The sequence below is a fragment of the Episyrphus balteatus genome, chromosome 4 (assembly GCF_945859705.1).
Source record: "Episyrphus balteatus chromosome 4, idEpiBalt1.1, whole genome shotgun sequence".
Lineage (NCBI taxonomy): Eukaryota > Metazoa > Arthropoda > Insecta > Diptera > Syrphidae > Episyrphus > Episyrphus balteatus.
In genome coordinates, this window is record NC_079137.1 from 57,413,200 (window position 1) to 57,427,263 (window position 14,064).

The window sequence follows — 14,064 nt, forward strand, 5'->3', positions numbered from 1 at the left end:
TAATATAAATATAATACTTTAAAAATATACCATACAGTATATTAATTTACAATAATAGTTTGTTTGTTTTTTTTCTGATTTTATAAATCAAGCCTTAAAAATGCCTATAAATACCTAGCTACTACACACAGTCTCCTTAAATTCATATTTTCATTTTCATGAAAATAATTTAGGATGTGCTGGCAACCTACAAATTGCATTATGTACTGGCATTGCCAAAAATCCAGATAACATAATACCAAGTGAATCTGCTTGTACAGTTACAGCAATTGCAAATTCTTGTCTAGATCTTGGTACTTCCGAAGACATTCTATAGAATGTATTTACATAAGCACCACCTCCTAATAAACCTTCCCATAGAACAATAGCGAAGGCAATCCAAATTGATGGTGTATAGAAGAAAATAACTTCTGTCAAAAAGTATGCAACATTAATAAATTGCAAAAGTGATAGAATCCAAATGTGTTTAAATTTGATAAGATTGACTGATGACCGTGAGATAAAGACTCCAATTTGATAATCAACACATAACCAACGATATTGGGATTCTTTGTCCAAAAATGTGTTTTCAAAGTTAACCAATTCAAACTGTAAGAAGACAAAAATAGGTTAGCAAGATATAAGAAAATACGGTTAAAAGGTTAACTTACCAATCCTTGATTGATGAAATATTCAAAGAAGTACACAAACAAAAGAGGTAACATGTATTTGAACAGCGAAGTAATGTACATCAATTGCTCCTTCCAACCTTGTAGAGGCTTATCATCTTCAACCACACTAGTAACAGATGGAACACTGTTGTCAACTAAACCAGAAGGTTTGCGCAAAATTATCCAAAAAGCAATGCATTCCAGGACCGGGAAGATAAGCATGATTAACATAATGTTCCTGGAACTAACGTTGATAGCACAAAGTCCTGCATATGCCAAGGCGCCGATAACACCAGCACCTCCAGTACCTGATGACCATGTCGAAAGTGAGTTCCTTTAAAGAGAATTCGAATTTAGTTACAAATTTAGTACAAATTTAGTATCACCTTAGTATAACTTTAGTTTATTTAGAACAAATTTAGTAGAAATTTAGAACAAATTTAGAACAAATTTAGTACAAATTTTAGTACATATTTAGTACTAAATTTCGAACAAATTTAGTGCAAAGTTGAGGTAGGCTCTTACCTGTTATAATTTGATGTGTAAGGCAGAATACTGGACTCTCCCATTCCACAAGCTGCAGAAGTACAAACAACTCCTAACAGGGCTACCATTTCAACTTCAGCAAAGCCAACACAAAGAAATCCTGCCACACTTAAAGCCACTGCAGATGCAACTCGTGTACTAAAAAAGTGAAACAAAAATTTAGAACAAAAATTCTTAAAGTAACAAGGTCAAGGTTAACTTACTTGATCCAAAATGGCAAAAAAGGCATCACAAGCTTAACAACAAATCCAGGTATAACATCGGCCAATAGAATAGCTCCAGTACTGACAATATTACATTGTCTCTCTAAAACTTCCGCCTTGGGGTCCGAAACTTCAGTTGTCTCATCAAAACGTGCAATAATATCATGAGCTGCACTCAACATAACGACGTATCCAAAATTATTGCACAAGCCCAAAATCCAAAAGGCTACCAAATCTCTCCATAATTGTTTATCCTTTTGTTCTGGGGTAGCTTTTTCTAGAGCATTTTGTTTATCAGTTATAGCGACCATATTGATTTGTTTGGGAGTGGAGTTGATGGTGTTTTCAGTTTGACTGGAGGGAATAAATAATACAAATTTGAATAAGTTCAAGAGTTTATAAATGAAAGGAAGATTTTTTCTTAAAAGATACAAGCAAACCAATAAACTAAAGAGAAGGAAGAAGTTGAAAAGGAAAAGTAAAATAACAGCGAAAGTTAGTGAACTTGTAAAAAAGAAGGAATTTCAGACGTCAAGCCAACGAAATTTAACAAAACATCTGCAGGCAGTAAGGAACTTCTTACCAAATACGTCATAATGTTCTGTTCTTTTAGCGGATTGATACTTAAAGTTAATAATTATTTTTTTTACGGTGATTCTTTACTGAATAAAAACGTGCTTCAGCTCAGCTGCCCCTACAAACAAAACGGTGTTATAATTATAATTTACGACGCGAGTTGTATGAACCTGTTCATTTTATTTAAGCTGCTGGCTGATTGTTTTGGGTGTTTTTTATTTTTTATCGAATAATATTCGATCCATATTTAGAATATTTGTTTCTAATTATAAATATTTAACTGGATTTTTTGTTTTAAAAATAGAATTTTTTGTTTGTTATTATTTTTACTTTTAATGTTTTGATTTTTTTGGAATGGAAAGTGCAATTGATTTTGAGATAACAGAAGGATTAGGCAAAGTGGTGAAATAAGGATGTTAGAACTTTTACTTTTCATACGGTGTGAAAGTAACCAACCACTCAAAGATTGAAAATAAAGTTGGAGGTAAGGTCTGTAAGAAAATGAAACTCTCTTGATTCATATATGTACACTGAGGGAAATAAATTGAAAAGCATTTTGTGGGTGAAAAGAAAATACCTACTACCAATTTTAGTTACAGAATTTTTAGTAAATTCAGTACTCCATAACTCAAGAGCTTCATTTTAAGCAAAACCAAATTCAGGGTAATTTTTTTTTTGATTATAGTTCGCATTATAGCTTTTCTTTTAAGAAATCTATTAAAACCGTGTATCTTACAATTAGTTCTTCGACGATATTAAATGGGAAATTCTGCCTACAGATACTATATTCAACAAAAAGAAGTGAAAACTTAAAAAAAATTTTTTCTTGCAAAAAAAAAGAAAAAACCTACCTATTTTTTATTCTATCTCCTTTAAAAACATGTTTTTTATATGACAACCTATATTAATTTTATATTATCTGAAAGCTTATTGTTTCAGCTCAAAATATTTATATCGTCCATGTCTATACAATATCTACAAAAAGAGCTTATTTTTTTCAAACCAAATCACTTTTCATCAAAAAAGCAAAAAAATCAATCTTTCTCTTTTAACACCATTAAATATACTTTTGTAAATGACAACCTATAGTAAATTTTATATCATCTGAAAGGTTATTTCATCTTTTATATGACATATGAATCATATTTCTAATATGCCTAGAAAAAAAATAAAAATTTTTTAAAGCCAACTATGTCGAAATTTCAAGCTGAGATTACGGTACTTCCTACAACGGTCATCGTCAACAGATCTCCACAGGTCTTTTGAGGTATTTTTCAAGTTTTATCAATTTAAGATTGTGTAACTTGTAGAGCTCGTACAGTTAATTGTGATATATCAAATGAAAGGTTATGTTCAGCATGCGTATTAAAGTTAAATCAAATTTGTATGTGCACTAGATCAAAAGATATAACGTGTATTGGAAAAGAACATCTTTTTACCGTTATCTCAGATACCGAACATCAAATTGATTGAAATTTTGTACATTTATAGTTTATTTAATTACCTATCTACAGTACAAATTTCATTCATCTATCTATTAAAACAAAAAAGTTATAACAAGTTGAATGTTCGTGTCGCGTTTTCGTTTCATCTTGTTTCAAATCACTACGATACTAAAGAAGTTTTCACTTCAAAAACTAAAAACAAGCGTATTCCACATTAAATTAAGCGGATTTCTGTATGTTTTTTTTGCTTAAAAGACTCCCGTCTTAAATTAAGTGGAAAAATCTTCTTAATTTTTTGAATGAATGAAATAAAGTTCATCTTAGTTTTAACAAAGTTTGTGTAGAATCCACTTATTTTAAGTTGATGGGATTTAAGATGGGCATCATCTTATTTTAAGGTTTTTATTTTAAGGAAAAATTGAAAAGTGGTCTAGCCCAGTCATTTTAGTCATTTTTAAGCCCAATCTGCGGAAAAATTCCTACTGGGCTGAATTTTGGTATACAGCTTAATGACGGCTTTGTTATGAAGATGTGAAAAATCGACATTGATATCGTGTCCGCGTTAAGAGTTATAGGGGTCAAAAGGTCACAAAAACTGGTTTTTCATGATTTTCAGCAAAACGGTAAGTCTTATCAAAAAAATTTCAATGCAAGAATTGTAGACCAGATTATTATATATAAAAAGTGTCATGACACTTTTTTTCCTAAGACCCACCGTTTCTTAGGTATAACGATTCAAAAAGTTGAAGTTTAGTTGTAATCGGCTTAATCCTATTCCTGAAAAAAAAACTCCTAACTGAAAAGTTCCTGAAATTTAATTATTTTTTAGCTTGGATTTCGTTCTTCAATGGTTAAGAATATAGGGAAAGCAAAAAAAAAATGGAAATTTTCACCATTTTTCCGATAGGGGCCCTTCTCCCGAAACCATTTCCTTGAGAATTTTTGTTTAGAATAGGTCTGAATATATACAGGGTGTCCGATAAAGAATGGACAACCCTAAAACGGCTGATAGCTACACTTATGACTGTTCTAAAAACAGATAGAAAAAAGTTCTATCGCAACCAGTTCATAAAATATTGGCTTTTTTTCGTTCAGTGTATTTAAAATTTTATCATCTTATGTTTTCGTTCACTACAACCACGAATGAATGAATTTTATTTATTTCTTTTTTTTATAATTTTCTATAATAATTTTATGAGTACATAAACGCTTTAAAAACTGCACAGCTATTGCACATTTTTGTAAAAAAAAATTTTGAAATCTGTTTTTTGATGCAAAATGTAAAAAAAGTATTTTATGAAAAATTTTAAACACCTGTGTTATAAAATAAATCTATAGAAACCTAGGTGGCCATCTTTCTTAAAAATATTCTCCTTATACCAGAATATTTTTAAGAAAGTTGGCCACCTAGGTTTCTATAGATTTATTTTATAACACAGGTGTTTAAAATTTTTCATAAAATACTTTTTTTACATTTTGCATCAAAAAACAGATTTCAAATTTTTTTTTACGAAAATGTGCAATAGCTATGAAATTTTTAAAGTGTTTATGTACTCATCCAATTATTGTAGAAAATTATAAAAAAAAGAAATAAATAAAATTCATTCATTCGTGGTTGTAGTGAACGAAAACATAAGATGATAAAATTTAAAATACACTGAACGAAAAAAAGTCCATATTTTATGAACTGGTTGCGATAGAACTTTTTTCTATCTGTTTTTAGAACAATCATAAGTGTAGCTATAAGCCGTTTTAGGGTTGTCCATTCTCTATTGCACACCCTGTATATTTTCAGACATATTCTAAACAAAAATTCCCAGGGAAATGGTTTCGGGAGAAGGGCCCCAATCGGAAAAATGGCGAAAATTTCCATTTTTGTTTGGTTTCCCCATATTCTTAACAGTTGAGGAACGAAATTCAAGCTAAAAAAATAATGAAATTTCAGGAACTTTTCAGTTAGGAGTTTTTTTTTTCAGGAATAGGATTATGACGATTACAACTAAACTTCAAAATTTTTGAATCGTTATACCTAAGAAACGGTGGGTCTTAGGAAAAAAAGTGTCATGACACTTTTTATATATAATAATCTGGTCTACAATTCTTGCATTGAAAATTTTTTGATAAGACTTACCGTTTTGCTGAAAATCGTGAAAAACCAGTTTTTGTGACCTTTTGACCCCTATAACTCTTAACGCGGACACGATATCAATGTCGATTTTTCACATCTTCATAACAAAGCCTTCATTAAGCTGTATACCAAAATTCAGCCCAGTAGGAATTTTTCCGCAGATAAAACCTAAAATTACTGGACTAGTCATTAAAAAAAAGAAAAAGAAGGTAAACAAAAGGCGGTCTGCTTCAACATGACTCAGTTTTAAATAACCATTCTGTAACGACTGCCTTAAAAGAAATGTGGGTTCGGTATATTAAATTACCCACCCGAAAAATTTGGAAAATTTTGGTTTATGGATTTTGAAATGATTCTGCGATGACGATATTAAAACAAAAAAAAAAAAAAATTGGAACTGAAATCGTAAAATAAGAATAATGCTATTTGTTTGTTACTATACGATCGTTTTCCACTGAAATACAGACTATCACAAATCACTTAAAAAAAAACACGATATTTTTTTCTTTAATTTTTTAATTATTAAGAAATTAATCATAAATTTCAATATCTAAAATTTTAAAGAATTCCATAGAAAACGTTTTTATTATTAAAATTTTTTTGTATTAGATATTTTTAATGGGAAAATAAGATATACACTATAGGTATTATTAAAGTAATCTTAAAAATTTCGTAAAAATATTGATTAGAAATCTGGATATCACTTAACTAATATTTAAACAGCAAATTTTCTTGTAATTTTTTGAGATTCTAAAAAACCTTTCAAAAGACCATTTCATAATTATAAAAAAAATATAATTTTAAATCTGTTTATTTTCTATTGGTAAAAGAGAAAAAGTAAATTGTGTTTTGTGTTTCCGATAACAATCATGTTACAACCTTTGGTCCTTGTCATGTCGTTTGTCTATCGATATAGACGACTTTTGTCGAAAATCGATCATCGAAAGTGAATTTTGGTGTTGTGAACGAAAATTTTCGTTTTATCGTTCGATCTTTTTCGCTTACAAACAGTTATCAATAGCGAATATTTTTGTCGAAAAAGATGCACAATACCAAAACAGATATTTATCGATTTGATCGACTTTTATTGCATCGAAAGTTGAACGACACTTGCAATAAGGGACTTTTTCTATATTTCAGTTCTACATTCTGGATCATTTGACATCATAAAAAGTAAATTAAAATTTGTGTTAAGTCAATATTTCTATTCGGTTTTGTTTTTCGGTTTTAGGTTTTATGAAAAAGATTCCACTAAAGTACAAATTCGTAAATTTTTCTAATACAACGGATTTAGATTTTATAGTGACCTCAAAACGTGAGGACATTTTTAAATTATCATTTGAAAAAATTGCATCATTTACAATAACTTCGAAACCGTGGAAAAATGTTGGTTTCATAAACAACGCGAAAACTACTAATTAAAATAGCATATGTCACCGCAGATTTGCGTCTGTTATAATGATTTAACACTTGTTTAAGCATATATAAGCCCAATCTTCCATAACTTCAACAAGATGATTAAAAAACTGTTAAACTAATAAAAGTAGGTACTATTGAATACTCCCATAAACGGTCTTGTGTGACGATCAAATATAGAATTCAAAATCAAACAGACTGTTAGACGATGTTGTTCTATTTTGCTTTTGTCATTATTATGTTTTTACTTTTTTTTTTCATAATCTGGAGACATCTCACAGTCACATTAAAGTTTAATATATATGTGCTTTTATTTTCAACTTTAAAAATACGTCACTTAATTTAAACGTTAATGTTTCTTTTCTGAATTTTTTCCTCATTTACGGTATATCGTTCATGAATTTTTGCCAAACAATAATTTTAAATACTCCATTTTGTACACAATTATGTTAATTGACCATTTGTGTTTAAAATTTATTTTTATATCACAAAACGTTTATTTCTAAAAATATACATTTTTAAGATCAAAATAAACACACAATTGGATCACCATTAGCAAACCTGTTGCAAGTCTTGCAAACGTAATATGATTTTATTTTGCGCGAGCCCTTAAACATCATTTTATTATTGCTTAACATCACAAATAAATTTGATAAGAGTTGGACTTTTTGTATAGTCAGCGAAGAAAAGAATTTCAAAATTATGTCACGCGTTTTGAAAATAAATCTCAGGTAAACTTACTTATTCAAATAAAATTTAGCTTCTTATTGTCCAGGAAGTTGATAAAATAGCCTTCCTCTTTCAAGTATCCGTTTTGAAGGCTTAGATAGCCAATAGTTTTTGTTTATTATATTATTATTTGTTCAAAACACTTCACTTTAGTAAGTTTTATGTAATTTTTATTTATTTTTAATTAATTAAAAGTCTCTTTAAAACTTTCTGACTTCTGGTAAAATTATTTATTTGTTTTGAATTTTATCCCATGGTTTTTCACTGCAGACTTAACTATTTCCTCAAATATAAATGTAAACTATCCACTTTGCGAAATATTTGATTTTTAACTAACTAAAAATACAAATTTCTATATGAACACAATTTGAATGGTATTTTTCCGGTCAATTATTTAAGCTTTATTAAAATTATATAATTGTTAAACTTTTATCTTTTTGTTGTATTTTCACACAACACACATAATTCGATTCGGAAATTAAATTTTTGCAAAGAATAATATTCGTATAGTACTAACTTATTTTATTATTTCCGGCCGGCAGCATTCACAACTATAAAGTTACTTTTTTATAAATTCTGTGTTTTATTCAACTATCATTTATAAACAAAAAATATTTATTATAATAAGCTTGATTCCCAAAAAAGTACATATAACGACCACAACGTATATTTTTTTGTATAATATATTTATGTAAATAGATTTATACTCGTGTGGTTTACAATTTAGAACCTATTTAATCTCAATTCACGTTTTAAATTTAAAAGTCCAATGGGGCAAAATTTTTTGAAATCAGGAAGGAACTTAAGAAATCGGAATTGGTTTTTAAAATAAATCGTGATGAAATTTTTAAATAGATTAATTGAAAAAAAAAAAAATATTGATGAATGAGTTTACGAAATATTGATGACGATTTTTCTTCTGTATCAACTCAACTATCTTTTGCATAAATTATATTTTTATGTTCCCAAAATTGGTTTGAGGAAATACAATTTTTTGTCCAATATGGTTGATGCAGTTACTGGTTGTTATTAAACAAAACATAGTACAATTATTGGGAACATGTTGTTTTTTTTTTAAATGACAATTGCAATTTTTATCATTCTAAAGAACACGGTTGCTTACGAGTCACAACAAATTATTATTTCTTTTAAAAGATCAATTTGTATTCATAGAAGCTACTGTGTTGTGTATACTTTATGGTTTTCGGGTTTTCGTTTATCGGTTGAAAATCTAAAGAATTCACACGTGCTTTGTGAATAATAATAATTTTTGGTTTATTGCTTTAAGTTTTTTTTATTTATTTTGTTTTTTTTTTTTTGTAAATTTAGTCAAGTAATTAACTTATGCATGTGAAAATATATTAAAAAAAATTGTAAAACTTTAGTTCATTAACTTGTAAATATTTTTGCAGTTGAAGCGAAACGAAACTTGTTTGTTGTCTTTCAAGTCAATAGATACAAAAAATAATAACAACAAAATACAATACCTAAATGAAAAAAGTCGTCAAATTCAGAACAAAAGCAAATCTGAAGCGATTAAAAACAGATATTTGCATGACTTTGAAACGAATAACTGCTTAAGATAGATACAGTTATCAGTCGAAATAGATTTTATAAATTATTATTATCTAATTCAGTAAGATTAAGACAGACATTACATTTGCTGTAGAATTATTTTTTCTTGAAGAGCATCTTTCTGCCAATTGATTGATAATTTTGATAGATAAAAAAAAAAAAATCATGTGTGCAATTCACACGTGGTAGAAGTGAAACCTTAAAAAATCATTTTTCTTGCAAAAAAAAAAATAGAAAAAATCTACCTATTTTTATTCTATCACCTTCAAATCCATGTTTTTTATATGACAACCTAGATAAATTTTATATTATCTGAAAGCTTATTGTCTTAGCTCAAAATATATATATATCGATCAAGTCTATGAGACATCTACAAAAAGATCTAGAATTTTTTAAACTCGATGAAATTTCATCCAAAAAGCAAAAAAAACATTTATTTTTATGTTCTCATGCTATTAAATCAATTTTTTTGTTTGACAACCTATAAAAAATTTTATACCATGTGAAAGCTTATTGTTTCACCTTGTATAATGATGTATAAATCTTACTTCAAAGATGTCTACAAGAGAAGTTAGAATTGTTTAAAGTCAACCATGTCGAATTTCCAGACTGAGATTACGGTACTTCCTACACTGGTAGCTGTTCATCGTCAACAGATCTCCACAGGTGTTTTGAGGTATTTTTAATTTTTTTTTTTTTTTCAATTTAACTTGTAGAGCACGTAACGTTATGTGTGATATATCAAATAAAAGGATATGTTATCAGCATGCATATAAAAGTTAAATCAAATTTGTATGTGCACTAGATCAAAAGATATAACGTGTGTTGGAAAAGAACATCTTTTTACCGTTATCTCCGAATTTTGAATATGAAATTAATTGAAATTTTGTACAATTATAATTTATTTAATTACCTATCTACAGTACAAATTTCATTTATCTATCTATTAAAACAAAAAAGTTATAACAAGTTGATGTCGTTTCGCGTTTTCGTTTCATTTTGTTTCAAATCACTACAATACTAAAGAAGTTTTCACTTCAAAAACATTACAGCAGTTTTAAACAAAAAAAAAGTTGGTATTCCATTTTTAAGAAAATTTTAGTTAACACTTAAAAACGAAATTTTGGAAATTATTCATTTACCCGTTTTCAAAAAAATTTTAAAAAGATTTAAAAAAAAATTGAAAATTTTTTAAGAAATTCAAAAATGTGTCTTTTTTTAAATTTTCGTTTGATTGAAACGATTCACTTCAAACTTAATAGATAATAAGTTAATGTCATCCTTCATCTGTCATTTTTTTTATTATTTTTTATTTTTTTTTTTTAATTTAAATTATTGAAAGTCTGAAATAAGTTAGATATGTTAAGTGGCTTTTTGGTACTTTTTTTAAGTAAGGATTAACATAAAAGTTTTTCGTGCCATTGACTTGAAATAATTTATATCAAGTGTCGCGTCACTAAAAATAAGAAATCGAATTCGGTAAGAAATCAAAATTAAGTCAGCAGGTGGCCATGGCACAGAGGAATGAGTAGATGACTTCAGAGCCAGACATCGTGGGTTCGAACCCAACGGTCGACTCAGAAGTTTTTTCTAAATCGCCAGCTTAACTGAAGCCACCTGTGCGATAACATGAGACAATTGTCAACGATGTCTCCCCCTCTGTGCCACGTAGTTATGTGTTATATGTGTTTCTGTTGTTCTTTCTTTCTTTGTCTTTCTCTTTGTTGTATTAATGTCTTGTGCTGTATCAGCAAAATGGACTAAGTTTCCGAAGCTGTAGTGTGTGTCTAGTCCGTAGATTTATCTTCGGATTAGATTAATATGTAATGTAATGTAATGTAAAATTAAGTCACCAGAGAGAGAGAGAGAGAGAGAGGCCGAACGATATCTGCCGCGTCAGCTCTACATATTATCCGTTTTCAAAGGAATTTAAAGGAGTTCACATCGATTCAAATCCTTGTAATTCACTTTTGCGACTGAATAATCGCGCGACCAAAATCGCATGTGTGTACTTGGCCTACACAAAAATTTGTTTTGTGCAAAGGGTTTTCAATTATTTTCGGTTTAATGAGATCATCATCGTCACACTAGTCACAACTTTCTTGTATTTTTAAATTTGTTTTCGGTAGGACTATGCAAAGGAGATTGATCATAGTTATATATGGAACTTCAACTCATTACCATTTTTGCTATTTTCCAAGAAGGGCTATAAAATTAAACTAAAAATAATTTCTTATTAATTCTTACACAAAGATTTAAGCAAATTTTAGTACGTGTGACCCAGTCGTGCTTTTATTGAACTCTCTCCTTTATATAATACACGTTTGCTTATTAACCATTTCTTTTACTATTTGCTATTAGGCTAGGGACTCAGCTCCAGTTTTGGTCGCGCGACTATGAAATCGCAATATTGGATCACAAAGGTTTCAATGCCTGTAGAGACAATTTTTAAATTTTTAATCAATGCTATTTTTTGGAAGCATGTGTGTTCACAGGCATTGCAACTCTTGTGATCCGTTTTTGCGACAGAATTAGTCGCGCGACCAAAATCGCTGGCGTGTCAAAATATGATCATGATAGCATTTTTAGCGGCATAAAATATTTTGTGGAATGTGTACTAAAGAAATGAAACAGAAAATTCCAACAGAAATCGGGTCTTAAATGTTTATTTTTATTACCTACTTGTTAAATGAATTTGTTTAATATTTTCATTCATTTTGTATGAAAAATTGAGGATATTTTCAAATTTCTATATCTCGAAAACAAAGTGAAATTTTGAATAATTTTTTTTTTTTGTTTTATCTCATTGGAAAGAATTCATTCAAAGATTTCAGAAGAACATTACAATCTTTTTTAAAATAACGAATTTTAAGAAAATGTCCGTTTTTTCACAATCTTACGATCAATTTCTAGTGACGTGAAAAACGAAAATAGCACACAGTATTATATTAGGAACCATAAAAATCACAATTCTTAAGAAAAAGAAAGAAATTTGAAAAAACTCCTTCCAAGGATTTTATTGAACTATGAATAACCTGAGAACTCACGAAAAATATATGAAATTTTTAAAAATTATATGGAAATATCATTTCGTAACCTTTATCTACCATTTATTGTAAGTCATATAGCCAAAAAAATTAAGCGATAAGCTAAAGAAAAATAATTTCAAAACTTGGAGTTTTTAAATTTTTTTGCAATTCTTGAACATATTTAAAATCCTTTGAGAACAATATGTGCATTGAGGAAACAGGAATACTTCTGGCAAAGAGAATGGACAAGCCTTTTTCATTCAAAAACTATTTAGATCACGATGTCTAAGGGATCATAATTCTCAAACGTATCTTCTACACACTAGTGATTTCTGAGACATTTAGAATAATTGACAGATTCTCTTTGGATTTTTAAATATTTAAAAGGGGTTTTAGAGCTTTAATTTTAGAAGAACGGAATTACTTCTACAATTATTTTGAAGAACACTTATTTTTGATGAAAAAATGTGAAAAAATGTGATGAAAAAATAAATAGGTATTTTTACTTGCGATATAGGTACTATATATCAAGTTATGCATTCGTACAAAAAAAAAAAGTTGAGATAACATTTTTCCATGACATTACGATGGTAGACAATGCCAAAAAAGTGGGTCCCGGAAGTCCGTCTGTCTGTCTGTCTGTCTGTCTGTCTGTCAGTCTGTCAGTGAGTCAGTCTGTCAGTCTGTCAGTCTGTCAGTCTGTCAGTCTGTCAGTCTGTCAGTCTGTCAGTCTGTCAGTCTGTCAGTCTGTCAGTCTGTCAGTCTGTCAGTCTGTCAGTCTGTCAGTCTGTCAGTCTGTCAGTCTGTCAGTCTGTCAGTCTGTCAGTCTGTCAGTCTGTCAGTCTGTCAGTCTGTCAGTCTGTCAGTCTGTCAGTCTGTCAGTCTGTCAGTCTGTCAGTCTGTCAGTCTGTCAGTCTGTCAGTCTGTCAGTCTGTCAGTCTGTCAGTCTGTCAGTCTGTCAGTCTGTCAGTCTGTCAGTCTGTCAGTCTGTCAGTCTGTCAGTCTGTCAGTCTGTCAGTCTGTCAGTCTGTCAGTCTGTCAGTCTGTCAGTCTGTCAGTCTGTCAGTCTGTCTGTATAAGGAGCTACAGCCTAAACGGATGGACCGATTAATAACAAACTTGGTAAGTAGTGTTATTTGGCGATTCTCCAGAGGGGAATTAATTTTTTTGGACAAAAAATAACGGTACTTGTCATATACCGATTTTAGTAAAACTGAAATATCTCGAAAACGGCTCCAACGATTTTGTTTAAAAAATTCAAATGTTAGTTTTAAGCTAAGGTCTATCTTCCAATGAAAAAAAATTTTTTTGAAAATCATTATTAACGGTACCTGCCATAGAACCGTTTTTTGAAAAAAATAATTTTTGGATTTTTAAAAAAAAATTGAAAATTTTTTTTTGAAAAATCAAATTTTCGAAAACGGGACATTGAATTTTTTTGAAATTTTGTTTTTAGATGTTGATTAGTGATTTCTACAAAATGGCATACCAACTTTATTTTAAAACTTTTTTTTCCAAAAAATTATTTATAAAGAAATTAGTTTTTTTAAAAAACGGCTCTAACGATTTTGAAAATTTTTTGTCTAAAAATGCATGTTAATATATCAATCAAAACTGCATACTTGTTTTGGAGGGCAATTTAATTTCAGATTTTATTTTATTTTTTTTTTTAAAACGAATTTTTTTTTTTCCAAATTTCTATACATATAAAAAGTCTTAAAAATTTAAGCAACTTTAACTCTAAGAGCAAGTACGTGCGACCCCAGT

At 29.2% G+C, this 14,064-nt stretch overlaps 1 protein-coding gene across 1 annotated transcript in view; it reads right to left on the reverse strand.

Annotated features, from left to right (window-relative positions):
- LOC129918848 (battenin-like) overlaps positions 1–14,064 on the reverse strand; it is a 15,052-nt gene continuing 988 nt past the window's right edge. Inside the window, exons 2-5 of the mRNA XM_055999594.1 lie at positions 1,400–1,753; positions 1,176–1,334; positions 651–984; positions 1–588 (exon numbers count right to left, since the gene is read on the reverse strand). Of these exons, the coding sequence (XP_055855569.1) occupies positions 157–588; positions 651–984; positions 1,176–1,334; positions 1,400–1,710 (1,236 nt within the window). The 5' untranslated portion in view covers positions 1,711–1,753 and the 3' untranslated portion in view covers positions 1–156. The remainder of the gene's footprint in view (positions 589–650; positions 985–1,175; positions 1,335–1,399; positions 1,754–14,064) is intronic.